This window comes from Rhinatrema bivittatum, chromosome 8 (assembly GCF_901001135.1).
Source record: "Rhinatrema bivittatum chromosome 8, aRhiBiv1.1, whole genome shotgun sequence".
Classification (NCBI taxonomy): domain Eukaryota; kingdom Metazoa; phylum Chordata; class Amphibia; order Gymnophiona; family Rhinatrematidae; genus Rhinatrema; species Rhinatrema bivittatum.
The window spans coordinates 157,709,933-157,737,912 of record NC_042622.1 but is presented as its reverse complement, the minus strand read 5'-3'; the positions used below and the strand labels follow the sequence as shown (position 1 = coordinate 157,737,912).

Below are 27,980 nucleotides of genomic sequence, written 5' to 3'. Positions count from 1 at the left end.
AACCTGACTGATTTTTTCATGATGCTGTAAATGGAATGAGGTAATAATACAATCATGTCAGAACATGGTATACAGTAGCAGTACAGTAGTGCCCAGGCTAGTACTACCGAACTTTAAGAATGCACATGGGTGATTTTCCATTATTGTCAGAACACAGTCTGAGGGCCCTATAATAAAAACACACAGTATGGAAGAGTTGAACAGAATACTGATAGGGCCAGTACCTTGCTGTGTAAGACCAAGGTTTCAGAAACTTGGTGACGTAACAATGTGCATTTGGTAACAGTGCTATTTTCCAAGAACAAGTCAAGCAATGAAAGACCATGATATGAGGGTAACAAGTTTAGCACGTATTAGGGGTGACAGCCCGCAGAGTAAGACAACAATTTTATTATAAGAAGAATAAATCAGGTCCTGGACCTAAATAAGTAGATATTCAAAGGAAAAAGAGTAAGTAAGTTACCCAGATAAAACTTATCCAGCTAACTTACATGGGATATTCAGCAATATGGCTATGCTGCTGAATATCCCCATTTTCAGCACCACTTAACCAGATATGTTATATCTGGCTAAGTTAAACCTGCTCTATGGCACATCTGACTTATCCAGTTAATTTAACCAGATAAGTCTGAATATCAGCTCTCTTTTGGCTAAGTTAGCTGGATAAGTAGTGCCACCCCGTTACGCCCTTTGCCCACCCCTAACTTAGCCACTTATCTACTTAGCTGGATAAGTGGCGTATCTGGCTAAGTAGCTTTGAATATTGGGCTCAAAAAGTCTACATTGTGCAGGAATGTTTGTTTCTTTATTGGCTTTTTTAATGGATTTTCCCTGATGCAGACATGGCTTGAGTCAAACACGCATCAGACAAAATGTGTTTTGATGTTTAATTACATTTCAATGCTTTTATTTGAATTAATTGCCAGACAGGACTATGAGCATCTCTGAAAACCAGTTTTTTAGAGATTGAATCAAATATTCAAGCCTTCTTGGAAGCGATAATTTTAGTCTATTTTGTAATGTGGTACAGCTCAGATGGCTCATGTGACAGTTCATACAGTACCATCAGGTGCAAAGCGTAATGCGTTTCCAGAGATCTCTCTTTCTCCCACCAGCCAGACATATCCCGGTCCTGTCATGTTCAGAAATGCTGCTGATTTGTAAACTGTGGCTGCATCATCCTCACTGAAAAAAGCAGAAAAGAAGCTGTATTTAAAAAGACTGTCATGACTTTGTGAAAAATTACCTTCTTTCTTTCTTTCACTTTAGACACTGGAAAATCACAGTCTAGAAATTAAAATCAAGCAATACGGGACTGGCCTAGTGACTCAGGTTTTAGTGCTGTGTGCTGCTGCATTAAGAATACATGTTCTGATCCCCTGTCCATCAAGGTAGGCTGGGTCTGGCCATGCGATAAAAGTGATGCACTCTGATTAGGGTTACTACCTGGCTCCATGTCAAAAGGAACAGCCTGGATTAGTCTGTTCTTTATGACATGGAGCCAGGTAGCAACCCTAGTTCACACTGTAGTTACTTATGCCAGCCAAAAAGCAGAGCTGAAGATGCACCTCAGAGAACACACCCCTACAGTCTTCAGGCTGGCAAGGATTCACAGCGTTGCCCGTATGCTGTTCAGAGAAGAGGAATCAAATATGGAGGGCACAAAGAGAAAAAGGCAATAAAAATTAAACAATCTGAATGTCAAATGGCTAGTAACAGCTGTGTTATTATGGCAACACAGTTAGGGACTTTAGGAAAGTGCTGGTACAAGAAAGTTCCAGAATGCACAGTTCTCAGGTTGCACTGTGGTTTTTGAACTTTTTTGAATTTTCTGGAATATAATAAATGCTCCCAGATCCACACCTAGGACCCCAGAGGCAGACCGATCTTAAGATTCTCAACGTGTGGCTGAGATTATTGGTGCAGGAAAGAGAGTTTTAGATTTGTTAGAACTGGAGAACATTCTAGGGAGCCTATTCTGACAGGATGGACTCAACCTTAAGCAGAGAGTGGAACCAAGCTACTTGCACTAACATTTAAAAAGGAGATAGAGCGGCTTTTAAACTAGACCATGGAGGAAAGCCAACATCACTCAGACGTATATGGTTCCAAGGAATATATCTAGCAAAGATACTTGCAATAAAGGGAATTTAGAATATCCCAGTAGAAAGGCTGCCCAGATGGATGTAGGCAAAGCTGATTCTAAACTGCCTGTATGATTTGCTAACAGGACAGATCAAATTGGTGGAGGTGTGCCACGATATATTTAAAAAATGGCATAGACTCAAGCATGACACAGATCCTACAGGAAACAAAAAACTGTGGAATTCTACTGGATAAAAATTCCATGTGGACAGGTAAGAATATATAGTATTGGATGTTTACTATCTACCACCTGGCCAAAATGAAGAAACAGACTGTGAAATGCTAGCTGAAATTTAAAAAGCAAATACATTTGGGAACACAATAATAATGGGAGTTTTTATTTACCCTAGTATTAACTGGGTCAGTGTCTCATTGGGACATACTAAAGAGGTTAAGTTTATAGATGTCATAAATGACTACTTCAGGGATGAGAGGCAGCTACTTTAGATTTAGTTCTCAGTGGAATACATGACCTGCTACAAGGGGTTACTGTGTTGTGGACATTAAGATATAGCTATCATAATGAAATAAAATTGGGCATTATCAATGGAGGGAGGACATTAAGTAAAACTGCTACAGTAGCATACAAGTTTAAAAAGGAAGACTATGACAGAATAAGGAAAAAAGTTAAAAAAAAACCCTAAAAGGAGCAGTTACAAGGGTAAATCTTTACAGAGATATGGATATTGTTTAAAAAAAACATTTTGGAACATAAATAAAATATAGTCCATGTATTAAAAAGGTTGATGTAGGAGCAAGGCCCAAAGAAACTTTCTAACTTACTTTGTATGCTGACTAAACATGGAGTTGAGTCCCAAAGCAGTCAGATTCTTGGTTATTTCTCCCTGAACATAGAACATTATTTTGCTGTAGATTAGCATAATTAAAGGCCAGTATATATTTCCTTTTGGCCTCATTTTTATATATTACCTTTTTTATATAGACATTAGTAGTTAATGTTTTTAGGTGGATCGTCTAATCTTTTTTTTCCCATTTCTTTTTTTGAATTCTGCTGACTTCTAGCAGAAGTCTTAGTTTTCTCTATTCAGCTGACCTTTTACATTTATCTACTATCTTAAGTTTCCTGCTATTTATTTGGTCTGTGTGATAAGGAAAGAGGGAAAAAAATGTGTTTTCTTAAGGCAGATGGTGGGTTAGATGGCAATCACAAGCTGAACTGTTAACTAGCCAAGGGCTATGAAACTGTCAGAAGTATTGTATATGTCAGTGGTCATCAACTCATCAAAAATGGACATTTGAAACTGCAAAGACTGCGAAAAAAAAAACAAAAAAAAAACCCCCTGTTAGTATTACAAAGTGCTGCCAGGTACTTTCGACCTGGATTGGTCACTGTCAGGGGCAGGATACTGGGGTTGATAGATCTTGATCTGACCCAGCATGGCAATTCTTATTTTCTCAGTATTGTTTAGTTTATTGTTTTTCACTGACATTTCCTCTCCATTTTTTCATAATGTCAAGGTATGGGAGAGTGTCTCCTTTTGGACCCCATGCTTCAGTACCACTCATCAGCCTAGTAGGATTGCTATTGTAAAAATAGTCATTCTTCCTGTGCCAGGGCCTGAGTGCATCACCTTCACGATGTGCTTTTATTCCAAAATTAGATTTAAAAATTTTGATTTTATTTCTTTGATATAACATTATTCCAACAAAGATGAAAATAGTGTACAATAAATTCAAAGATCATAACAACGAAGTACATACAATTATATCAAAATAGACTTAACACAACAAACTAAACAAAACACAGACCAAAAAATTGTAGGATAAATACTGATGGGAGCTGGTAAGAATGGGACTCCTCAGTTGGCTCTGCAGTTATCTATATCTGGAGCTTTCATATTATGTGCACAGACTCCAAACTGTCCTCCCTGAAGCTGAACAGACTTCTGATTCTGAAGAGACAGGGAAACTGAGCATTTGAGAAGCAATCTAATTTTTTAAGTCATCAGTAAAATCAGCACAGCACCAGCAAAATCTCTCTCTCTTATCTCCCCTTACTCTAATCTATCTTTGTCCCATTTTCTATTTCTCCTCCCCAGAGCTGTTTTTTTTTTCTGTTTCCCCATCTTTTAGTCCCTCATCCCATCTCTATCCTTGTATGCCACTTCTTTTTCTTCCCCAACCATTGTTCTCTTTTGCCTTCAGAAAAGCCTCTCCCATTGTCCCCCAACTCAGACTATCTTCCTTCTCCCATATCTCTGTCCCCTGCCTACTGGAGGTTGATATTAAATCCAAATAATAAATATATAATATTTAGCTGGAAAACAGAGTATTATTCTGAGAACAACCCAGCTAGCTTATACTTCCAGCATTGCTGTCAGAGTAATGCTGCAAGCTGTTGGGAGGGTTACGAGACTACTATGATCCCAGTGGTTGCAAGGGCTTTTGGAGGATACTGGATACTAGGGTGAGAGGAGTAGGGATGATTTGAAGGGATGCAGGAGGAGGTATGAGGAGAATCCAGAGGTCAGTCTTTTTGTTATCAATGGCTGGGAACCTTTGGTCAGTGTTTGGAGGGACTTGAGGGTCTTGGGCCAGCAGGCTCCATTGTTGTGGGGCTGAAGTGGGGGTCAAAGAAAAGGCCATTAGATCCAGTAGGCTGTATTTTTTTAATCCGATCACCACTTAACCAGATATATTCTTTTGAACAACGTCGGTTGACCTTAAAGTTATCCTGGTATATGTACCCAGATAACTTTGAAATTTAGCTAGCAATATTCAAAGATAACTGGTTAGGTTCCAAAGTTTAACAGCTACATATCTTTGGAACCTAAACAACTTTAAATCGGGATATTCAGCAGAATACTTATCCCACTGAATATCCTTAATAACTTATATGGCTATCTTTATCTGGATATGTTATCTGTTTTCTACTTCTTTGAATATTGGCTTCTTGGTATTTAAGAACATAAGATTTGCCATACCAAGTCAGACCAAACGTTCATCAAGCTTAGCATCCTGTTTCCAAGAGGGACCAATCCAGGTCACAGATACCTGGCAGGATCCCAAAGGTTGATAGATTCCATGCTGTTTATCACAGGGATAAGCAGTGGATTTACCCACATCCACTTTAATAATGGTTTAAGAACTTTTCTTCAAGGAAGTTATCCAAAGCTTTTTAAAACCAGCTATACTAACAGCTTTTACCACATCCTCTGGGAATGAATTCCAGAGTTTAATTATGCATTGAGGAAAAAATATTTTTCTCCTATTTGTCTTAAATGTATTACCTAGTAATTTGATTGCATGTCCCTTAGTCTATTCTTTGAAAGAGTAAACAACCAATTCATGTTTATCCATTCCACTCCAATCATTATTTTATAGACCTTTATCATATCTCCCCCTCAGAAGTCTCTTCTCCAAGCTGAATAGCTCTAACTTTTTTAGCCTTTCCTCATAGGGGAAGTTTCATCCCATTTATCATTTTGGTCGAAGTTTTCTGTACCTTTTCTAATTCTGCTATATTGTTTTTGAGATATGGTGACCAGAATTGCATACGATATTTAAAGTACGGTTGCTCTATGGAGTGATACAGAGGCATTATATTCTCTGTTTTATTCTCCATGTCTTTCCTAATAATTCCTAGTATTCTTTCTGCCACACAATGAGCAAAGAATTTCAACATATTATCTATAATGACGCCTAGATCATTTCCTGAGTGGTGGCTCCCAATGTGGAACCTTGCATTATGTAGTGATAATTTGGTTTGCTCTTCCCAAGTGCATCACTTTGCATTTGTCCACATTAAATATCATCTGATATTTAGATGCCCAGTCTCACAAGATCCTCTTGCAATTTCTCACAATCCTCTTATGATTTATCAACTTTGAATAGTTTTGTATCATCAAATAATTTGTTTACCTCACTGTTCCCATCTCTAGGTCAATCCAGTGGAAGCACTGAGAGGAGAAGATCATCTTGCTGGTGGCTAAGGAAGATCAGTAAGTATTGCTTTGGAAAATTTTAGGACTTAAAATGTTTTGGGGAGAGGTGAAATAGGGGGTATATTCTTTAGTGTGTGTGTCTGTCTGCCTGTCTGTCTAATATAAAATGCGAATCAAGGTAATTAACAGTTTAGAGTTTGTATGTGTCTGATATAAAAAGCAAGCCAAAAGTAGGTAATAGCTTAGAGTTTGTGTGTATCTAAGTAAAAAGGTTGAAATAGGTCCGTACTCACCATGAAAAGGTGTTTGAGTAGTATAATTGATTTGAATAGGTGCCAACATTTGTTAAACAGAAAGGGGTAGATTTTCAAAGGGTTACGCGTGTAACCCCCGAAAACCTACCCCAACACCCCCCCCCCCCTTGCGCATGCCGAGCCTATCTTGCATAGGCTCGGTGGTGCGCACAAGCCGCGGGATGCGCGTAAGTCCCGGGGCTTTCCTGATGGGCGTGTTGGGGCGTGTCAGGGGGCGTAACTTTTAAAACAAAGGTGGGGAGGTTAGATAGGGCTGGAGGGTGGGTTAGGTAGGGGAAGGGAGGGAAAGGTGCGGGGGGTGGAAGGAAAGTTCCCTCTGAGGCTGCGAGGCTCAGCACGTGCAAGCTGCCGATTTTGGGCAGCCTTGCACGTGCCGACCCCGGATTTTAAAGGATACGTGCGTATTTATTACAATCCGGCGTACTTTTGTTTGCGCCTGGTGCGCGAACAAAAGTACGCGCATGAAAAAAATCTACCCCAGAGGAGAGCAGTGGGTCACTTAGGCTAACTAATTGTAGTGTAAATCAGCAAAGGGATTGTGTAGTACTAACTTGCCTTTGAAGCACAAGATATATTGTAGGGGACAAGCTAAGTAACCCTCAATCCAATTGAAGCAATGAGAGGAGAAGATCATCATGCTGGTAGCTGAAGAGGATCAGTAAGTAGTGTTTTGGAAAGTTTTAGGACTAAAAAGTTTGGGGGAGAGGTGAAACAGTGGGGTACTCTTTAGCGAATATGTGTGTGTGTGATATAAAAAGCAAGCCAAAGGTAGTTAATTCTAGTGTCTGTCTTTCCCTTCCTCCAATCCTACTTCCAACCGCCCCTAGTTCATCCTTTGATTTACAGGCAAGAGACACTTTTTTTTATTTATATTTTAATGACTTTAAATCATTTACAACCAAATTAGAAAAGTATAAGAATATTAGTGTAAAAAGGAAACAATTATGAAATATATAGATACAAATTATGCATGCTATATCACCACTCTAGCCCATATTATGAGGGAAACACCATCATGTCCTGCTCTTATATGGACCTGAGAGAAAATAAATCAACATTCATTCTATCCAAATATCTATAACCCTCTGCCTTATCTGTAAGGAAAGTCTCAAGATGTAATGGGTCAACAAAAATGAAACTATTTTTCTTGTATACAATCATACCCTTAGCAGGATACTGGAGAAAAAATGTCCCATCTATCTTTACCTATCTAAAACACAGGATTGCTCCAGCCCTTATCAATAGTTAATTATCCCCTTGCTGGTCATTACCAGATTAAAAGCAAATACACCAATACATTTAAAGGACTCTAATCTGCGCATTCTTACTCCTTAGTAACCTAAACTTAACTAAGAACTCAACAAAATTAAGATGAAAGCAGAATTCCAGCAACAAGAGGGGGCCTTCCAGTCTCTTCCACTGAGTGTCACATGTATGATTTTTTACCACTGGTGAAAGTTTATATGTGTGTAGCCAGTGCAAAGAGCTCCTGACTCTCAAAGAATGAATCCAATCTCTGGAGACTAGAGTGGCACACCTGGAGGAGCTGAAGCAGACAGAAAAGTATATAGAGTACACGTTCAGCGACATAATAGCCAAGCCCCAACTCCAGTCTGGCAACCCTGGTGCTGCTTTGTAGGAAGAATACCTCCTAGTCAGACAGCATCATCCTGGTGTAGTGAGAAGTGATCCTGTAGCAAGGACCAGATGATGTGTTGTCTTCTTGCACCAAGGATCAGTCTCCCAAGACTATTGCCCAGGAGGGAAAGGCTAGGTCAGCTGTCATAGCTAGTGATTCAATTATTAGAAATGTAGATAGCTGGGTGGCTGGTGGAAGTGAGGATCACCTGGTAACTTGCCTGCCTGGTGTAAAGGTGATGGACCTCATGTGTCTGTCACCTAGATAGAATTTTAGACAGTGCTGGGGAGAAGCCAGCTGTCCTGGTATATGTGGTCACCAATGCAAAGGAAAATATGGGAGGGAGGTTCTGAAAGCCATATTTATGCTTTTAGGTAGACAGCTGAAATCCAGAACCTCCATGGTAGCATTTTCTGACCTGCTCCCTGTTCCACACGCAGGTCTCCAGAGGTAGGCAGAGTTCCAGATTCTCAAGGCATAGATAAGATGATGGTGCAAGGAAGAGGGATTTCATTATGTAAGGAACCTTTTGGGGAAGATGTAGTCTTTTCCAAAAAGACTGGCTCCACTTTAACTAGGGTGAAACCAGGCTGCTGGTGCTAACCTTTAAAAAGGAGATAGAGCTGCTTTTAAACTAGAACAAGGGGGAAAGCTGACAGATGCTCAGCAGCACATGGTTTGGAGGGAGGTATCTCCAAAGGAGACTAATGAAACAGGAGAGTTAGAGCATCCCAACAGAAAGGTTCCAATTAAAGCAAAAATATTCCATATGCCTATAAGTAAAGAATGATATGAGCTAAAAGATTCTAAATTATCCCTGTCAATTGAGAAGCAGGTGATTAATACAAACAAAACAAAAAAAAACCACACTTTGAAATGTCTGTATGCCAATGCCAGAAGTCTAAGAAGTAAGATGGAAGAGTTAGAGTGCATAGCAGTGAATGAAGAGAAGGACATAATTGTCATCTCAGAGACATGGTGGAAGAAGAATAACAAATGGCGCAGTGCTACACCAGGGTACAAATTATATTGCAATGATAGGGGGGATCAACTTGGTGGGAGGGGGGCTTTATGTGCAGAATGGCATAGAGTCCAACAGGATAAAGATGTAGCAAGAGACTAAGTACACAGTAGAATCTTTCTGGGTACAAATCCCATGTGTGTTGGGGAAGAGTTTAGCGATATATATACTACCATCCACCTGGTCAAAATGATCAGATGGACGATGAAATGCTAAGAGAAATAAGGGATGCTTACTAATTTTGTAGTGCAGTAATAATGGGAGACTTCAATTGCCCCACAGTACACTGGTGCAGGGTAAATGTTTATTCACCATCAATTTCTATGGTATGCTAAACTTGAAGAATTCAGAACATCAAGAATATATATAATTCAAACAGGCAACTCCATGAATTCCAAATAATGCTTTAAACTCGGTCCCCCGACACGGTCCCGTGTTTCGCTTAGGCTGCGTCGGGGGGGAACCAGGGATACATTCAAATCTAAAGTGTAAAAGCAAATAAAAGTCAACTCAAGAAAATGGTGAAAGCGGCTACATTATAACATCCGTTAAGCAAAGGTACATACCTCTAAAATGTCACCCGGAGCGCGCAGGCTCTCACAGGTGTCAGCCATTTAAACACAGGAAAGAGCGCGAACGTGACAGCTTTCGCGAGAGCTGTCAAAAATTTGACAGCTCTCGTGAGAGCCGTCAAAGGCCAGCAAATCTCGATGAGTCCGTCCTAATAAAACAGGTACCACTCAATTTCTCTGTTCAGACCCTGGGGGGCAACTGTATTAAGCGTAAAGATCCACCTCTGCTCCCTCCGACCCAGAACCTCGGGGAAGTCCCCACCCCGAAGGGGGGGACGTACTACCTCGATAACTGAAAAGGAGAGGTCAGAGACGGTGTGACCAGAGTCAATCCAGTGCGAAACCAGGGGCTCATCTACTCTATGAAGGCGAATGTTTGAACAATGCTCAATCATGCGGGTCTTTAGCATTCGCATGGTTTTGCCAACATAGAGTAGAGAGCAAGGACATGTTACAATATACACCACACCCTTTGTAAGGCAGTCTGATGTGGAGCGGAGTTTAAAAGCTCGCCCCGTGCTGGGGTGTGTAAACTCAGAGGACGATGTCGTGTGGCTGCGCTTGATGAGTGAACGCTTTATAGAGCGCGGTTATCCGCACAGAGTGGTTAAATGAGCTTTCAAGAGGGCGTTGTACTCTAACCGGGAATGGCTATTTCTACAGTCCACTCACTTAGAAGACGACACTAACAACTGTATTTTACCATTTTCTATTAAGGGGAGAGCCATTTCCACGATGATCAGGAGACATTGGGCAGCTCTGGCTATGACTGAATTGTTAGACAGTTCGCTTCGTTTTACCTTTAGACGTGGCAAAAATCTGCGGGACCGGCTGGTCCATATATCCCCTTCAGATGACAGTCTTGACAATTTTGGAATACACGGTCCATGCGGCCACTGCACCATGTGCAGCCACACGACATCGTCCTCTGAGTTTACACACCCCAGCACGGGGCGAGTTTTTAAACTCCGCTCCACATCAGACTGCCTTACAAAGGGTGGAGTGTATATTGTAAAATGTCCTTGCTCTCTACTCTATGTTGGCAAAACCATGCGAATGCTAAAGACCCGCATGATTGAGCATTGTTCAAACATTCGCCTTCATAGAGTAGATGAGCCCCTGGTTTCGCACTGGATTGACTCTGGTCACACCGTCTCTGACCTCTCCTTTTCAGTTATCGAGGTAGTACGTCCCCCCCCTTCGGGGTGGGGACTTCCCCGAGGTTCTGGGTCGGAGGGAGCAGAGGTGGATCTTTACGCTTAATACGGTTGCCCCCCAGGGTCTGAACAGAGAAATTGAGTGGTACCTGTTTTATTAGGACGGACTCATCGAGATTTGCTGGCCTTTGACGGCTCTCGCGAGAGCTGTCAAATTTTTGACAGCTCTCGCGAAAGCTGTCACGTTCGCGCTCTTTCCTGTGTTTAAATGGCTGACACCTGTGAGAGCCTGCGCGCTCCGGGTGACATTTTAGAGGTATGTACCTTTGCTTAACGGATGTTATAATGTAGCCGCTCTCACCATTTTCTTGAGTTGACTTTTATTTGCTTTTACACTTTAGCTTTGAATGTATCCCTGGTTCCCCCCCGACGCAGCCTAAGCGAAACACGGGACCGTGTCGGGGGACCGAGTTTAAAGCATTATTTGGAATTCATGGAGTTGCCTGTTTGAATTATATATATTCTTGATGTTCTGAATTCTTCAAGTTTAGCATACCATAGAAATTGATGGTGAATAAACATTTACCCTGCACCAGTGTACTGTGATACTTGCTTACGTGCAAGGTTTTGCTTCTTTTCTCTTTAGACTTCAATTGCCCCAATATTGACTGGGTAAATGTAACATCAGGACATGCTAGAGAGGTAAATTTCCTGGATGGAATAAATGGAACAATTAGTTCAGGAACCAATGAGAGAGGAAGCCATTTTAGATCTAATTCTTAGTGGAATGCAAGATTTGGTGTGAGAGGTAACGGTGTTGGGGCCCTTGGCAATAGTGATGATAACATGATTACATTTGAATTAATCACTGGAAGGGGATAATAAATAAATCTACAGCTCTAGCACTACACTTTCCAAAGGGAAACTTTGATAAAATGAGGAAAATAGTTACAAAAAACTGAATGATGCAGCTACAAAGGTTAAGAGTGTCCAACAGGCGTGGACATTGTTTAAAAATACCATCTTAGAAGCATAGTCCAGATATATTCCACACATTAAGAAAGGTGGAAGGAAAGCCATAAGATTGCCAGTATGGTTAATAGGGATGTGAATCGTTTTTGAACGATTAAAATTATCGTCAGATAATTTTTAAATCGTCCTAAATCGTTAGAGTGCACGATACAATACAAATGCCCCCGATTTATCGTCAGGGGCATTTGTATTGTATCGTTAAATAGGGCACGGGAATTATTTGGGGGAGGGCGGGAAAACCGGCACACCAAAACAACCCCTAAACCCACCCAGACCCTTTAAAACCAATTCCTTACCCTCCCCCACCCTCACGAACCCCCCCCAAAATGTTAAATTACCTGGTGGTCCAGTGGGGAGGTCCCGGCACGATCTCCTGCTCTCGGGCCATCGGCGCCATTTTGGCTGCCACTAATTAAAATGGCGCCGATGGCCCGATAAAAAAAAAAACCCACCCGACCCTTTAAATCGACCACCCTCCCGACCCTTTTTTTTTTAGGGAGGCCCGCGCAGCTAAAAAAAACCCCAGCCGACCCTTTAAATCGACCCCACCCTCCTGACCCCCCCAAAACCTTTTAAAATTACCTGGTGGTCCAGGGGGGCCTCGGGGGGCCTCGGGGAGAGATCCAGGGGGGCCTTGGGGAGAGGAGAGATCCATGGGGGCCTCGGGAAGAGATTTCCCGTTCCCAGGCATCAGCTGTTCTAAAAAAAAAAAAATGGCGCCGATGCCCCTTTGCCCTTACCATGTGACAGGGTATCCGTACCATTGGCCGGCCCCTGTCACATGGTAGGAGCACTGGATGGCCGGCGCCATCTTTAAAGATGGTGCCGGCCATCTTTACTCATCAGCCCCTATTATACTATACTCTAGCCGTAGTGGAAATAACTCATAATAAAAACTTTAAAAAATATATCTGTAGCAGGAAGCCTATGAGGGAGTTGGTTGGACCAATAGATGATCAAGGGCTCAAAGGGATACTTAGGGAAGATAAGGCCATTGCGGAAAGACTAAATTAAGTTTTTGCTTTGATGTTTACTAATGAGGATATTGGGGAGACACAAATTCCGCAGTCAGTTTTCAATGGTAATGATTCAGATGAACTGAACCAAATCATGGTGAACCTGGAAGATACAGTAAGCCAGATTGACAAACTGAAGAGTAGTAAATCACCTGGACCAGATGGTATACAGCCCAGGGTTTGGAAGAAACTAAAAAATGAAATTTCAGACCTGTTACTAGTAATTTTTAACCTATCATTAAAATTGTCTATTGTACCTGAAGACTGGAGGGTAGCCAATGTAACCCTGATATTTAAAAGGGATATGATAGAGATGTTTAAAATCATGACAGGTCTAGAACGGGTAGATGTGAATCGGTTATTTACTCTTTCGGATAGTAGAAAGACTAGGGGGCACTCCATGAAGTTAGCATGGGGCACATTTAAAACTAATCGGAGAAAGTTCTTTTTTACTCAACGCACAACTAAACTCTGGAATTTGTTGCCAGAGGATGTGGTTAGTGCAGTTAGTATAGCTGTGTTTAAAAAAGGATTGGATAAGTTCTTGGAGGAGAAGTCCATTACCTGCTATTAAGTTCACTTAGAGAATAGCCACTGCCATTAGCAACGGTAACATGGAATAGACTTAGTTTTTGGGTACTTGCCAGGTTCTTATGTCCTGGATTGGCCACTGTTGGAAACAGGATGCTGGGCTTGATGGATCCTTGGTCTGATCCAGTATGGCATGTTCTTTTGTTCTTATGTTCTTATGATCCAGGAAATTATAGACCAGTGAGCCTAACTACAGTGCTGAGAAAAATTTTGGAAACTATTCTAAAGAATAAAATCACAGAATGTAGATGGTTCTGGTTTAATGGGACACAGCCAGCATGGATTTTCCCAAGGGAAGTCTTACATCACAAATCTGCTACATTTTTTGAAGGGGTTGATAAATATGTAGTTAAAGGTGAATAGGTAGATATAGTGTATTTGGATTTTCAGAAGGCCTTAGATAAAGTCCCTCATGAGAGGTTTCTAAGAAAACTAAAATGTCATAGGATAGGTGGTGATGTCCTTTTGTGGATTGCAAACTGCTTAAAAGACAGGAAATAGAGAGTAGAATTAAATGGTCTGTTTCCCTGGTGGAATAAGGTAAACAGTGGAGTGCCTAAGGGATCTGTATTTTGGCTGCTGCTTTTTAATATATTTATAAATGATCTGGAAAGAGATATGATGAGTGAGCTGATCAAATTTGCATATGACACAAAGTTATTCAGAGTAGCTAAATCACAAGCAGATTGTGATAAATTGCAGGAGACTGAAAGATTGGGCATCCAAATGGCAGATGAAATTTAATGTGGACAATCGCAAGGTGATGCATATAGGGAAAAATAACCCATGCTGTAGTTACACAATGTTAGGTTGCATATTAGGAGTTACCACCCAGCAAAACGATGTATGCGTCATAGTAGATGATACAATAAAATTGCCAGGTCAGTGTGCTGCAGCGGTCAAAAACGCAAGCAGAAAGTTAGAAATTTTAGGAAGGGAATGGTGAATAAAACAGAAAATATCATAATGCCTCTGTATTGCTTCATGGTGAAATGGCCCCTTGAATACACTGTGCAATTCTGGTCACTGCAACTCAAAAAAGATATAGTTGCATTGGACAAGGTATAGACCAAAATGATAAAAGGGGATGGAATGGTTCCTCTATGAGGAAAGTCTGAAGAGGAAGTTAGGGCTGTTCAGCTTGGAGAAGAGATGGCTAAGAGGAGATATGAAAGCAGGCCACAGAGAGCCTCAGGGGAAGCTCCAGCTCTGCAGATATGACCAACATACACCAACCCACATAATTGGATCACCCGGCCCACCGGGGTGTGCCTGAAGCCCAAATAGGCCAATCTGCCCATGGTCTCCTTTTTGAAATTTAAATGCTATTGCAGTAGATTTCCTTAATGTCCTTCCTTTAGTTATCAAGTCAAATTTGATCATGTTATGGTCACTATTGCCAAATGGCCCCAACACCATTGTTTTTCACACCAAATTGTGTGTTCTACTAAGGATTAGGACCAAAATAGCCCCCTGCCCCCGTCGTAGGTTTTTGTACCAGCTGCTCCATGATGCAATCATTTATTTCATCTAGAAACTTTACCTCCTTAGCATGTCCTGATGTGACATTTATCCAGTCAATACTGGAGTAATTGGAATCACCCATTATTATTGTTTTGCTAATTATGTTAGCTTCCTAATTTATGTTAGCCAGCGGCGGATTCACAATGTGGGATCGGCCCGGGTATTCGTCACCCAGGCCAGCCCAGGACACATCACGTGGTCTGCCGAGCATGGCTCTGTCACGGCCGCGCACGGCAGACCACGTGACTGGAGCGATTGGCCCACCGGGGTATGCCCAATCCCCTGATTGGCCAATCTGCCCCTGATTTCATCATCTGTCTGTTCATTCTAGCCAAGTGGACAGTAAATCACCCCACTGCTCTTATATTTCCCTTTTCACATGGATTTTCTATCCATAAACATTCTAGGGTGCATTTTGTTTGCTGCAGAAATTTTAACCTGTGTGACTCCATGCTCTTTTTAAATAAAGCTCCATCCCTCCATCCCTCCACCAATTCGATCCATCCTATCATTGCAATATAATTTGTACCTTGGTATGACAGTGGCCCATTGGTTATCTTCCTTCCACCAGGTCTCTGAGAAGGTTGAACTTAGTGGGTCTTCTTTCATTTCATAATGCTCTCGCTACTTATGTTGCTTTAAACTTTAGTTTTATCAACATCAAACTGATACTCCTGAATTTACTATAACCTACAGCAGGGGAAGTAGATAGTGAAAAATGCCAGTAACTTCAGGAACAAAATAAAAATCAGAAATTAAAAGATTATGGAAACTATTATGTCTTCCTTCATGGTACCTGAATGAATATTTGGAGTGAACAACCAAAAACCATAAGAAAAAGCTGATTGTGCTGGGTGACTCAGTCATCAAAGGCACTGATTTGGGAATTCTTTTCGAGGGAACACTATAGTTAAAAGCCTTCCGGGATCATTGGCAGGTAGAAATGCTAATCAGATAGTCAATGCAATCAATGAAGAAAGTAAGGACTCTGAAGTTGACATTATCATCCTTCTGGGAAACAATAACCTTGCTAGAAACAACATCCAAGCCATACAGAGAAATTTCCAGACTCTGGGGAAACAGATTAGTCACATGGCAAAGACTATTGCCTTTTCAGAAGTGTTACCTGTTCATGGAAAGAGGAAGGAGAAGTGAAGCCATATAAATATTCAATGCATGGCTCAAAATCTGGTGTAAGGAAGAAATTTTTGGATATATTGGGCGCTGGGGCTGTGTATGGAACAGTAAAAGGCTCTATGTCAAAGATGGCTTACGTCTGTCTGTGGCAGGAAAAAAAGTCCTACGTGAAAAGGCATTTAAATTGGAGGATGGGGGTGGCAGAAGGTAAATTGGAATGTCACCCTCGACATCTCCAAAAAGTGTGTGAAGAAATAAACAAAAATCTGCTGAAAAGGGCAGAAAAGATGTCCAAGAAGAACAGTAAGCTGAAAAAAAGAAGCTGGAAAGCTATGAGCACAAATGCTCATAATCTGGGCAATAAAATTCCAGACCTGCAGGCTCTAATGGTGGAGGAGGACTTGGACATCATTGCTGTTAGGGAGACATGGTTCACAAAGTTTTATGACTGGGATATGGCCATCCCGGACTTTAACTTATTAAGGAAGTACAGAGAGGACAGGAAAGAGGGAGGAGTAGTGCTTTATGTCAGAAACAATATACAAATGATTACAATGCAAGGGATGTGGGGTAGGGAAGCATTATGGAATGTCCTAAAAAAAGAAGATAATCATTCCTTTTACATTGGTGTGGTCTACAGGCCTCTGATTCAGAAAGAAGAGCTGCATAGAGATCTGATTGAAGACATCCAAAATGTGGGGAAGAAGGGAGAAGTGTTGGTCGTTGGTGATTTTAATCTCCCAGATGTAGACTGAAGTATCCCTTCTGCAGAATCTACAATCATTGGGAAGAGATAGTTGATGCCCTTCAAGGGGCTCTGCTCAAACAAATGGTAATAGAACCTATGAGGGAGGGTGTGATACTAGATCTAGTGCTCACAAATGGGAATAATGTTTCTAATGGCCACTCAAGTGCTCACCTGAACACAAGTGATCAACAGATGGTATGGTTTGATATCATGAATAAGATACAGAGAAGTCAAATGAAGACTAGAATTTTGAATTTAAAAAATACGGACCTTGAAAAAATGGGGATGTTCCTGGAGGAAGAACTAGAAGACTGGGAGAAAATGGGTGAGGTGGAACCACAGTGGGCCAATATAAAAGAAGCTATTACAAAAGCAACAAATCTATATGTTAGAAAAGTAAATAAAAGTGCAAGGAAAATGAAATCGATTTGGTTCTCAAAGGAGGTAGCTGCAAAAATAAAGGCAAAAAGATCAGTCTTTAGGAAGTATAAAATATCCCAAAAATAGGAACACAGGGAAGAATACCTGGAGAAACTGAAGGAGATAAAGAAAGAAATCAGAAAAGCAAAAGGTCAAGCAGAAGAAAGGATAGCCAAAGAGGTAAAGATTGGTGACAAAACATTTTTCAGATATTTAAGAGGAAGAAGGAAAGCCTGAAGTGGTATAGTGACGTGAAAGGTGACAAAGAGCAATTTGTAGAGACAGAGAAAGAAATGGCAGAAGTATTAAACAAATACTTCAGTTTGGTGTTCACTAATGAAGACCGTAGATTAGGACCGTTGCTGGTTGACAAGACCGTAGAAGAGAATGTGGTAGACACAACTCCTTTTACAGATGAGAATGAACGGGAAGAGTTAGGACAGCTGAAAGCGGATAAGGCCATGGGGCCAGATGAGGTACATCCCAGGATACTACAGGAACTCAGAGATGTCCTGGAATATCTGCTGAATGATCTGTTCAATAGATCCCTGAAATAAGAGTTGTGTCAGAGGATTGGAGAAGACCAGTTATGGTCCCACTTCATAAGGATGCTACTAAATAAAAGGCTGGAAACTACAGGCCGGTTAGCCTCACCTCAGTGGTAGGAAAATTAATGGAGATGCTTCTGAAAGAAAGGATACTGAAATATCTAGAATTCAGTAAGCTACTGGACCCGAAGCAGCATGGATTCACAGGGGAAGGTCCTGTCAGACAAAACTGATTGATTTTTTTGATTGGGTGAATACATAATTGGATCAAGGAAGAACTTTCAATGTGATCTATTTGGATTTCAGCAAAGCTTTTGATACATAGAAACATAGAAACATAGAAATGACAGCAGAAGAAGACCAAATGGCCCATCTAGTCTGCCCAGCAAGCTTCACACATATTTTCTCTCATACTTATCTGTTTCTCTTAGCTCTTGGTTCTATTTCCCTTCCACCCCCACCTTTAATGTAGAGAGCAGTGATGGAGCTGCATCCAAGTGAAATATCTAGCTTGATTCGTTAGGGGTAGTAGCCGCCGCAATAAGCAAGCTGCACCCATGCTTATTTGTTTTACCCAGACTATGTTATTAGCCCTTATTGGTTGTTTTTCTTCTCCCCTGCCGTTGAAGCAGGGAGCTATGCTGGATATGCGTGACGTATAAGTCTTCTCCCATGCCGTTGAAGCAGAGAGCCATGCTGGATGTGCATCAAAAGTGAAGTATCAGGCACATTTGGTTTGGGGTAGTAACCGCCGTAACAAGCCAGCTACTCCCCGCTTTGTGAGTGCGAACCCTCTTTTCTTCTCCCCTGCCGTTGAAGCAGAGAGCTCTGCTGGATGTGTGAAGTATCAGTTTTTCTTCTCCCCTGCCGTTGAATCAGAGAACTTTGCTGTATATGCATTGAAAGTGAAGTATCAGGCTTATTTGATTTGGGGTAGTAACCGCCGTAACAAGCCAGCTACTCCCCTCTTTCTGAGTGTGAATCCTTTTTTCCACATTTCCTCTTGCTGTTGAAGCTTAGAGCGATGTTGGAGTCACCGTAAGCCTGTGTATGTTTATTTAATAAGGGTATTGACTCCAGGCAGTAGCCATCATTCTGGCGAGTCACCCACTCTTCATTGGCAGCCTCTTGACTTTATGGATCCACAGTGTTTATCCCACGCCCCTTTGAAGTCCTTCACAGTTCTGGTCTTCACCACATCCTCCGGAAGGGCATTCCAGGCATCCACCACCCTCTCCGTGAAGAAATACTTCCTGACATTGGTTCTGAATCTTCCTCCCTGGAGCTTCAAATCGTGACCCCTGGTTCTGCTGATTTTTTTCCTTCGGAAAAGGTTTGTCGTTGTCTTTTGATCATTAACACCTTTCAAGTATCTGAAAGTCTGTATCATATCACCTCTGCTCCTCCTTTCCTCCAGGGTGTACATATTTAGATTCTTCAATCTCTCCTCGTACGTCATCCGATGAAGATCCTCCACCTTCCTGGTCGCCCTTCTCTGTACCGCCTCCATCTTGTCTTTGTCTTTTTGAAGGTACGGTCTCCAGAACTGAACACAGTACTCCAGGTGAGGCCTCACCAAGGACCTGTACAAGGGAATAATCACTTCCCTTTTCTTACTCGATATTCCTCTCTCTATGCAGCCCAGCATTCTTCTGGCTTTAGCTATTGCCTTGTCGCATTGTTTCGCCGACTTCAGATCATTAGACACCATCACCCCAAGGTCCCTCTCCTGCTCCGTGCACATCAGCCTTTCCCCCCCCATCGAATACAGTTCATTCGGATTTCCACTCCCCATATGCATGACTTTGCACTTCTTGGCATTGAATCTCAGCTGCCATATCTTCGACCACTCTTCCAGTTTCCTTAGATCCCGTCTCATTCTCTCCACTCCTTCCGGCGTGTCCACTCTGTTGCAGATCTTAGTGTCATCCGCAAAAAGACAAACCTTACCTTCTATCCCGTCCGCAATGTCGCTCACAAAGATATTGAACAGGACCGGTCCCAACACCGATCCTTGTGGTACACCACTTAAAACCTCTCTCTCTTCAGAGAAGGTTCCATTTACCATCACACATTGTCTTCTGTCCATCAACCAATTTGCAATCCAGGTCACCACCTCGGCACTCACTCCCAAGCTTCTCGTTTTATTCACCAGTCTCCTGTGCGGAACCGTATCAAAAGCTTTGCTGAAATCCAAGTATATGATATCGAGTGCTCTTCCTCTATCCAATTCCTTGGTTACCCAGTCAAAAAAGTCAATCAGATTTGTCTGACAGGATCTTCCTCTGGTGAATCCATGCTGCCTCTGGTCCATCAATTCTCCGGACTGTAGATAGTTCACTATTCTCTCTTTCAACAGTGACTCCATTACTTTTCCCACCACTGAAGTGAGGCTAACTGGTCTGTAGTTACCAGCCTCCTCTCTGTTCCCACTCTTGTGAAGAGGGACCACCACCGCTCTTCTCCAATCACTCGGCACCACTCCTGTTTCTAGGGATCTATTGAACAGGTCGCACAGCGGTCCCGCCAGCACATCTCTGAGCTCCTTCAGTATCCTTGGATGAATCCCATCAGGCCCCATGGCTTTGTCCACTTTCAGATTCTTTAGCTCTTCCCATACATTATCTACTGTAAATGGATTTTCCTCTGTTCCGCTTCCCTCCAGTTTCTTGTTGTGTAGAGATGGTCCTTCTCCAGGGTCTTCTTTAGTGAACACAGAGCTGAAGTATTCGTTTAATATTTCTGCCATTTCTTCGTCTCCCTCCACACATTGATCATTTCCACCTTTCAATTTCACTATACCACTTTGGACTTTTCTCTTTTCGCTGATGTATCTGAAAAATGTTTTGTCACCATATTTTATCTCCTTGGCAATCCTCTCTTCTGCTTGACTTTTTGCCAACTTGATTAATTTCTTAGTCTCCCTCAGTTGAATCAGATATTCTTCTTTGTGCTCCTCCCTTTGGGATCTTTTGTATTTCTTGTATGCAGTTCTTTTAGCTTTAATTTTGTCAGCCACCTCCTTTGAGAACCAGATAGGTTTCATTTTTCTTTTGCTTTTCTTTACATTTCTAACATATAGAGCAGTTGCCTTGGTGATTGCTCCTTTTAGATTGGTCCACTGTTGATCCACATCTCTCTCATTTTCCCATCCATTTAGTTCTTCCTCTAGGTACTTCCCCATTTCCTCAAAGTCTGTGTTTTTGAACTGTAAAACTCGGGTCTTTGTGGTTCTTTTCCCTATTCTTTTAGTGATATTAAACCATACCGTTTGATGATCACTGGTGCTGAGGTGGGCGCCCACCTTGACATCAGAGACGATTTCTCCATTATTGAGCACTAAGTCGAGAATAGTTCCTTCTCTCGTGGGTTTCAATACCATTTGTTTGAACAAAGATACTTGCATGGCATCCAGTATTGCTCTACTGTTTTTAGATTCTGCAGATGGGATTTTCCAGTCTACATCTGGCATATTAAAGTCACCAATGATCACCACTTCCCCTTTCTTACCTATCTTATGGATGTCTTCAACCAGATCTCTGTCCAGCTCTTCCTTTTGGTTTGGAGGCCTGTAAACCACTCCAATATAAATGGATGCTCCATCATCTGTTTTTAGGTCGACCCATAGTGCTTCTTCCTTGCCCCAACTACCTTGCAGCTCAGATGCTTGGATATTATTTCTGACATAAAGAGCCACACCACCCCCTTTTCTATCCACTCTGTCCTTCCTTAACAAGTTATAGCCTGGTATTGCCGTGTCCCAATCATGAGATTCTGTGAACCATGTCTCTGTGATAGCAACGATGTCCAATTCTGCCTCTGTCATTAGGGCCTGCAGATCTGGGATTTTATTTCCCAAACTATGAGCATTTGTAGTCATAGCTTTCCAGGTACTCTCTTTACGGTTATTGCTTTTCCTGTACTCCTTATGAGACTTTAGTTGAGATTTGTTATTCACTTTACTCGTTCCTTTTGCAGTTGTGCCATTGATGACAGAGTTATCCATCTCAATGTTTTTCTCTAGAATTTCTTCAGTTAATATAGGGAGGGCTTTATGTTCTTGTTGCATATGATACTGTGTGTGTCTCCTTGTTACAGGTCTAATTCTACCAGAGCCCACTGTGATCCTGTTTTTTAATGATTTACTTGATGAACTGATTGAGTGGGAGGGTGTACTTGTTGGCTTCCCATCTGTCAAGAATGGGTGACTGTGGGACACATGTGTTATCCTACCTGACTCTACTGTATTTCTTTTTCTTGACTCCTGGTTATTCTTTGGTGTTGGGGAATTATTTTCTGAGTAATGCAATATGGGTGTAATCCTTTTAATTGAAGCTAATTGAGCTTTAACCTCAGTCAGCTCCGTTTTCAAAGAAGAGAGCTGTGCACAGATCGGGCAAGCTCCAAGTCTCCAGATGCTTTCCCTCAGAATAAAGGCTCTACAACAGCTGCATTGGATAGTTCTCATATTGGTTAAGTTTGGGATTGGTATGTCCTTAGCTGTTAACTTACTAATTGATCTTGTTGCTAATGCTAATTTAGACAGTCTATATTAGTAATCTAATCCCAGGGGTGGGTGGGTAGAGGGGTAGGGTGAGAGGGAAACAAACAGTTGAACCTGGGACAAGCAGGACACTTTCTGGAACTTTATTAGTCCTTTAGCTATTAAAGGACCCCCTCAGCACTTCTGTGCCAATATTAACCAGATTATTAAAGAACAGCTATACAATAATAGAAAAGCAGGTATACTGGATCTTAAAAATAACAGTTTGCAAGCAACAATTACAATTATTGTATAATAACAGACCTAGAGAAAGGTATAAAACACAGAAGTTCTACTGCTCAGAGAGCCCAGATTTTAGTGCAGCACAAAGCAATTAATTAGAAGAATAGTGAAAGAAAACAAGCAGGGGTTTTGGTTTTTTTTGTTTTTTTCTTTTTTCCCTCAGAAGAGCACCACAGAAAAGTAAGAGTCTTTTATCCCCCAGAGAGCACCACAGAAATGTAAGAGTATTATCTGCACAGGAACAGAAGAAGGAACCTTTCTGGGACTGCCTCAAGTAGTCTGCAATGCCCAGCCAGGTCACTATTTACCTTCTCTGCTACACCCAAACTGGCCTTAACTGGACACCTTAGGAAACTTCTAGTTCTTACTTATTAAAGGACCCCCTCAGCACTTCTGTGCCAATATTAACCAGATTATTAAAGAACAGCTATACAATAATAGAAAAGCAGGTATACTGGATCTTAAAAATAACAGTTTGCAAGCAACAATTACAATTATTGTATAATAACAGACCTAGAGAAAGGTATAAAACACAGAAGTTCTACAGTCCTGCATAGGGGGCTTGTGAATAAAATGAGAAGCTTGGGAATGATCGCCAAGGTGGTGACGTGGATTCCAAACTGGTTAACTGATAGGAGACAGTGTGTAATGGTAAATGGAACCTACTCTGCAGAAAAACCATGTTAAGAGGAGTGCCACAGGGATTGGTATTGGGACCAGTTCTATTCAATATGTTTGTGAGTGACATTGCAGAAAGGATAGAAGGTAAAGTTTGTTATTTGCAGTTGATACTAAGAGTGGACATGCCTGAAAGAGTAGAGAGAATGAAAAGAAATTTAAGAAAACTTAAATAGTGGTTGAAGATTTGGCAACTGGTATTCAATGCCAAGAAGTGCAGAGTTATGTGTCTGGGATGTGGTAATTCAAATGAGCTATATGTGATGAGGGCTGAAAGACTAATATGCATGGACTAAGAGAGGGATCTGGGGTGATAGTGTCTGGTGATCTGAAGATAGCGAAGCAATGTGACAAGGTGATAGCTAAAGCCAGAAGAGAGAGACAGAGAGAGAAATAACCAGTAAGAAAAAGGAGGTGATGATGAGACTTTGGTGAGGTCTCATCTTGAGTACTGTGTTCAGTTCTGGAGCCCTTATCTCAAAAAGAATAGAGGCAGGATGGAGGTGATCCAGAGAAGGGTGACCAAAATGATATGGGGTCAGAATCGAAAGATTTATGAGGAGAGGCTGAAGGATCTGAATATCTATACTATGGAAGAGAGGAGATGCGGGGGAGATTAGATACAAACCTTCAGATACCTGTGAAAGGTTTTATTGATGCTCAAAGATCAAACCTTTCCATTGGAAAGAAATCAGTAGAACTAGGGGGTCACAGAATGAAACTCCAGGGAGGTTAACTCAGAACCAACATCAGGAAATATTTCTTCATGGAGAGAGTGGTAGATGCCTGGAATGCTCTTCCAGAGGAAATGGTGAAGATGAAAACAGTGAAAGAATTCAAAGGAGCACACAATAAACATTGTGGATACCTAAAGGCTAGAGAGAGGAATTGAAGAAAAGAGTGCATGGGGGTAAATTGTTGGTGCTGTAGTTACTACCCTTAACCAATAAGCCTTGATGCTTTTTATGCAACTCCATTATTGTTCTCTGCTTCAATGGCAGGGCAAAAGTGTAATTGGATTCAGACAGGAACCAACAAGGGCCTTGACTTTTATGTTCAGGGGAAACTGCTGAACATGGGGGTAACATACATGGAGCGGCAGTTGCTATCCTTAACAGAAGGCATGGGATTACTACCCTTAACCAGTAAGCCTTGATGCTTTTCATGCAACTTCAACATTCCTCTCTGCTACAACGGTGAGAGGGGGGGGAGGTGGCAGAAAAGAGGAATTGGAATCAGGGACAATCAATACTAGCCCAGTCTGGGATACTGATGCGCAGACATAAGGGATAAAACACAGGGCTGCTTCTACGGCCGAGTCTATAAGCAAAGCACGTCAAGCAGCACTCTCTGAATTTTCAAGAAGGCTCATCACCCAGTAAAAATGTCGCTAGCAGTAAATGTTTGTAAGGCTTGGGAATAACTGCATGGAATGTCAGTTGTCACCCTTAAGAGAAGCACAGGAGTAACCTGCACAATGTGGCAGATGCTACCATAAGAAGCTTGCTGGGCAGACTGGATGGACCATTTTGTCCTTTTGTGCCATCTATGAGCAAAGCATTGTGATTGCCATGTTAGTCCCCTTGAATATGTAGAATTAAGAGTCAATGAACACTTCGATGTTGATTGCTTTTTATCAGATTATCTCAATATATATGTGACTAGTATTCAGTTAGATATTCAATAGATAATAAATAAGACAGTATTGAGGAAATATTTTTGATAGAATTGCTGCATTTATGTGGCACTGTGCCTATGAAGCTTATCAATAGAAGTTCAGATGAAAATAATAAAAGGCACGCAGTATAATGTCACTGCAGGAGAGTGCTATGCTCCTGCATTTACACTTCTTACACTGGCTGAGGCTAGCTGGCATTTGGCCTCACAGCATATCTGAGGCATGTAATGTAGGACAATAATGCACTCCCTGCTGTGCCATCATTCAGTAGTAACATAAAATACCGCAACCACAAAGCACAAAGTGTCCGAGTCAGCTTTCTTTAGAGCGCAGTAACCTATTCAGTTTTAATCATTGAACCGAAATGTTAACTCTGATGCCAGGAGATAGATTTTCAACTTAAAAGTGTTGTCTGGTGGTTACAGCAAGAGGCTGGGAATCAGAATTTCTGGCTTCTTATTCAGTTTTGATTGGATAGGTCTTGTGTTCATGAAGTGGGCATTTTTCAAAGTCATTTCAGCAGATAAAATAACAGTTGAGTTTGAAAATTCTCATACCTCCTCATCAAGGATACCTAAGAACAGAAGAATTATCATACTGGGTCAGTATCCTTTATTCAACAGAATACTGCTGGAAAAAGTATTTTTTCCCAATCCAGGTCACAACTCCCTGGCAGGATCCCAAAGAGTAGAGAGATCCCATGCAGCTAATTTCCAGGGATAAGTAGTGGATTTCCCCAAGTCTACCTGATTAATAACAGTTTATGGACTTTTCCTCCAAGAACTTGTCCACACCTTTTTTAAACCCAGCTATGCTAACTGCCTTTGTGACATCCTCCAGCAATGTGTTCCAGAACTTAACTGTGGATTGAGTGAAAAAAGTTTCTCCAATTTGTTTTAAATGTGCTACTTAATAACTTCATGTAGCATCCCCAAATCTTTATGGTTTTTGAAAGAGTAATCAATCAATTCGCATTTACCCTTTCTTCTGCACTCTGGATTTTACAGACTAATTTATTTATTTGATTTATATTCCACCTTTCAGACACTTCAACTTCTATCATATCCCTCCTCAGCCGTCTCTTTTCCAAGCTGAACAGGCCTAACTTCATTAGCCTTTCCTCATAGGGGAGCTGTTCCATCCCCTTTATCATTTTAGTCACCCTTCTCTATACCTTTTCCAGTTCAGCTATATCTTTTTATGCTGCAGTGACCAAAATTATACACAGTATTCCAGGTACGGTCTGACCATGAAGTGATACAGAGATATTATGACATTCTTCATTGATTTTCCATTCCTTTCCTAAGAATCCCTAGCATTCTGTTTGCTTTTTTTGGCGGCTGCTGCTGCTGAACACTGAGCCATGGATTTCAAAGTATTGCCCACTATGAGTCCTAGATCCTTTTCCTGGGTAGTAACTCTTAACATGGAACCTAACACTGTGTAACTATAGTTTGGATTATTTTTCCCTATGAGCATGACTTTGCATTTCTCCACATTAAGTTTCATCTGCTATTTGGATGCCTCAGCCTCATGATCACAGAGTGGGTACAGGGATAGGACAACACAAGTTCCATGAGCCCTTTGATTATTGCCCTTCTGAAAGATTGGCGTGGAGGAGTAGCCTAGTGGTTAGAGAAGCAGGCTGCAAACTAGGGAATCCAGCTTTCAAATGCCACTGTCACTCCTTGTGACTTTGGGCAAGTCCCTTCACCCTCCATTGTCTCAGGTGCAAATTTAGGGCCTGATTTACTAAGGCTTTTCTCCCATTCTGTGTCTATGGGGAAAATGCTCAGTAAATGAGGCCCCCTTAGATTGTAAACCAAAGATTATGCCAGCATGGTACATGGGCTTTGGGATCCAAGTGTGGTCCTGCTATTGCTGCTAAATCTGGGCAGGTAGCCATTGCCAATGCTATTTTTTTTAGGACTCAAGACATGCTGGAACAGTGATGGCTGGGCAACGAGAAGGAAGAAAGCTGAGAGGAGAATGTTCCAATAAGCTTAGAGACGGGGTAAGAAGGATATAAAGGCATGGTGAGGATGGAGAAAAAAAAAAACAGGCCACAAGGTAGGAAGAGTATAAAAGGCATCCTTAGAAAGGGAAAGAAAAGATGAGAATTTTGAAGTATCAGGAAATGTGGAATATAATTAAGTTGATGGCTTCCTGAGAACATGACTAAGTCAGTGAGTAACCTCCTAAATGAGCCAAGCAAACGGGGCAATCAAAGAGGAGCTTGAAGGGGAATCTGTTATTTATTTTGAATGAGCGAAAATTGGAGTATTTTCAAAGTGCAAATATTTTTCATGGAGTTTAGTCACTTGAGTGTTACCTCGCGACAAGCTGGGACAGCAAGGGCGCCGGGTTCCGGGTCTCTTCAGCGACATCCTCCGGCAGCAGCTCGGGAACTTCGGGTATTTAAAGGACTGAGCCCAGCACAGCATTGCCTCAGCTACAGGCTTGCTTGTGCTGGTGCTCCTGCGAGTGACTTCTGGTTTCTTGTCTGATTCTGACTACGGATTGCTCCTGGACTTGCTCTGCCTGCCGCCTGCCTTGACTACAAATTGCTCCTGGACCTGCTCTGCCTGTCGCCTGCCTTGACTACAGGTTGCTCCTGGACCTGCTCTACCTGCCGCCAGCCTTGACTTCGGACTGTTTCTGGACTTACCTTGCTCGCCCCTGCCTGAAGCACGGTTGCGATCTCCACTGGCTGAGATATCCCTTGGATCTACCATTCCGGAAGGTAAGATCCTTGGCTACCTTGGATCCACATATTTAACCATAACATTGAGACCCTATCGGGCGGATTTTAAAAGCCTTGCTCATGTAAATCCGCCCGGATTTACGCGAGCAGGGCCTTGCGCACCGGCGCGCCTATTTTCCATAGGCCGCCGGCGCGCGCAGAGCCCCGGGACACGCGTAGGTCCCGGGGTTTTTGGAAGGGGGCGTGTCGGGGGGGGGGGGGCCGAACGACGTGGTGTTTTGGGGGCGGGATGCGGCGTTTCGGGGGCGGGCCCGGGGGCGTGGTTTCGGCCCGGGGGCGTGGTTTCGGCCCGGGGCGTTCTGGGG

General features: G+C 42.0%; 1 protein-coding gene across 2 annotated transcripts in view; it reads right to left on the bottom strand.

The window, feature by feature from the left end:
- The window catches only part of GRIN1 (glutamate ionotropic receptor NMDA type subunit 1), a 328,561-nt gene that overhangs the window by 197,947 nt on the left and 102,634 nt on the right, over positions 1-27,980 (bottom strand). For both annotated transcript variants that reach the window (XM_029612208.1, XM_029612209.1), the window contains one exon: positions 1,064-1,185. In XM_029612208.1, the coding sequence (XP_029468068.1) occupies positions 1,064-1,185 (122 nt within the window). The remainder of the gene's footprint in view (positions 1-1,063; positions 1,186-27,980) is intronic.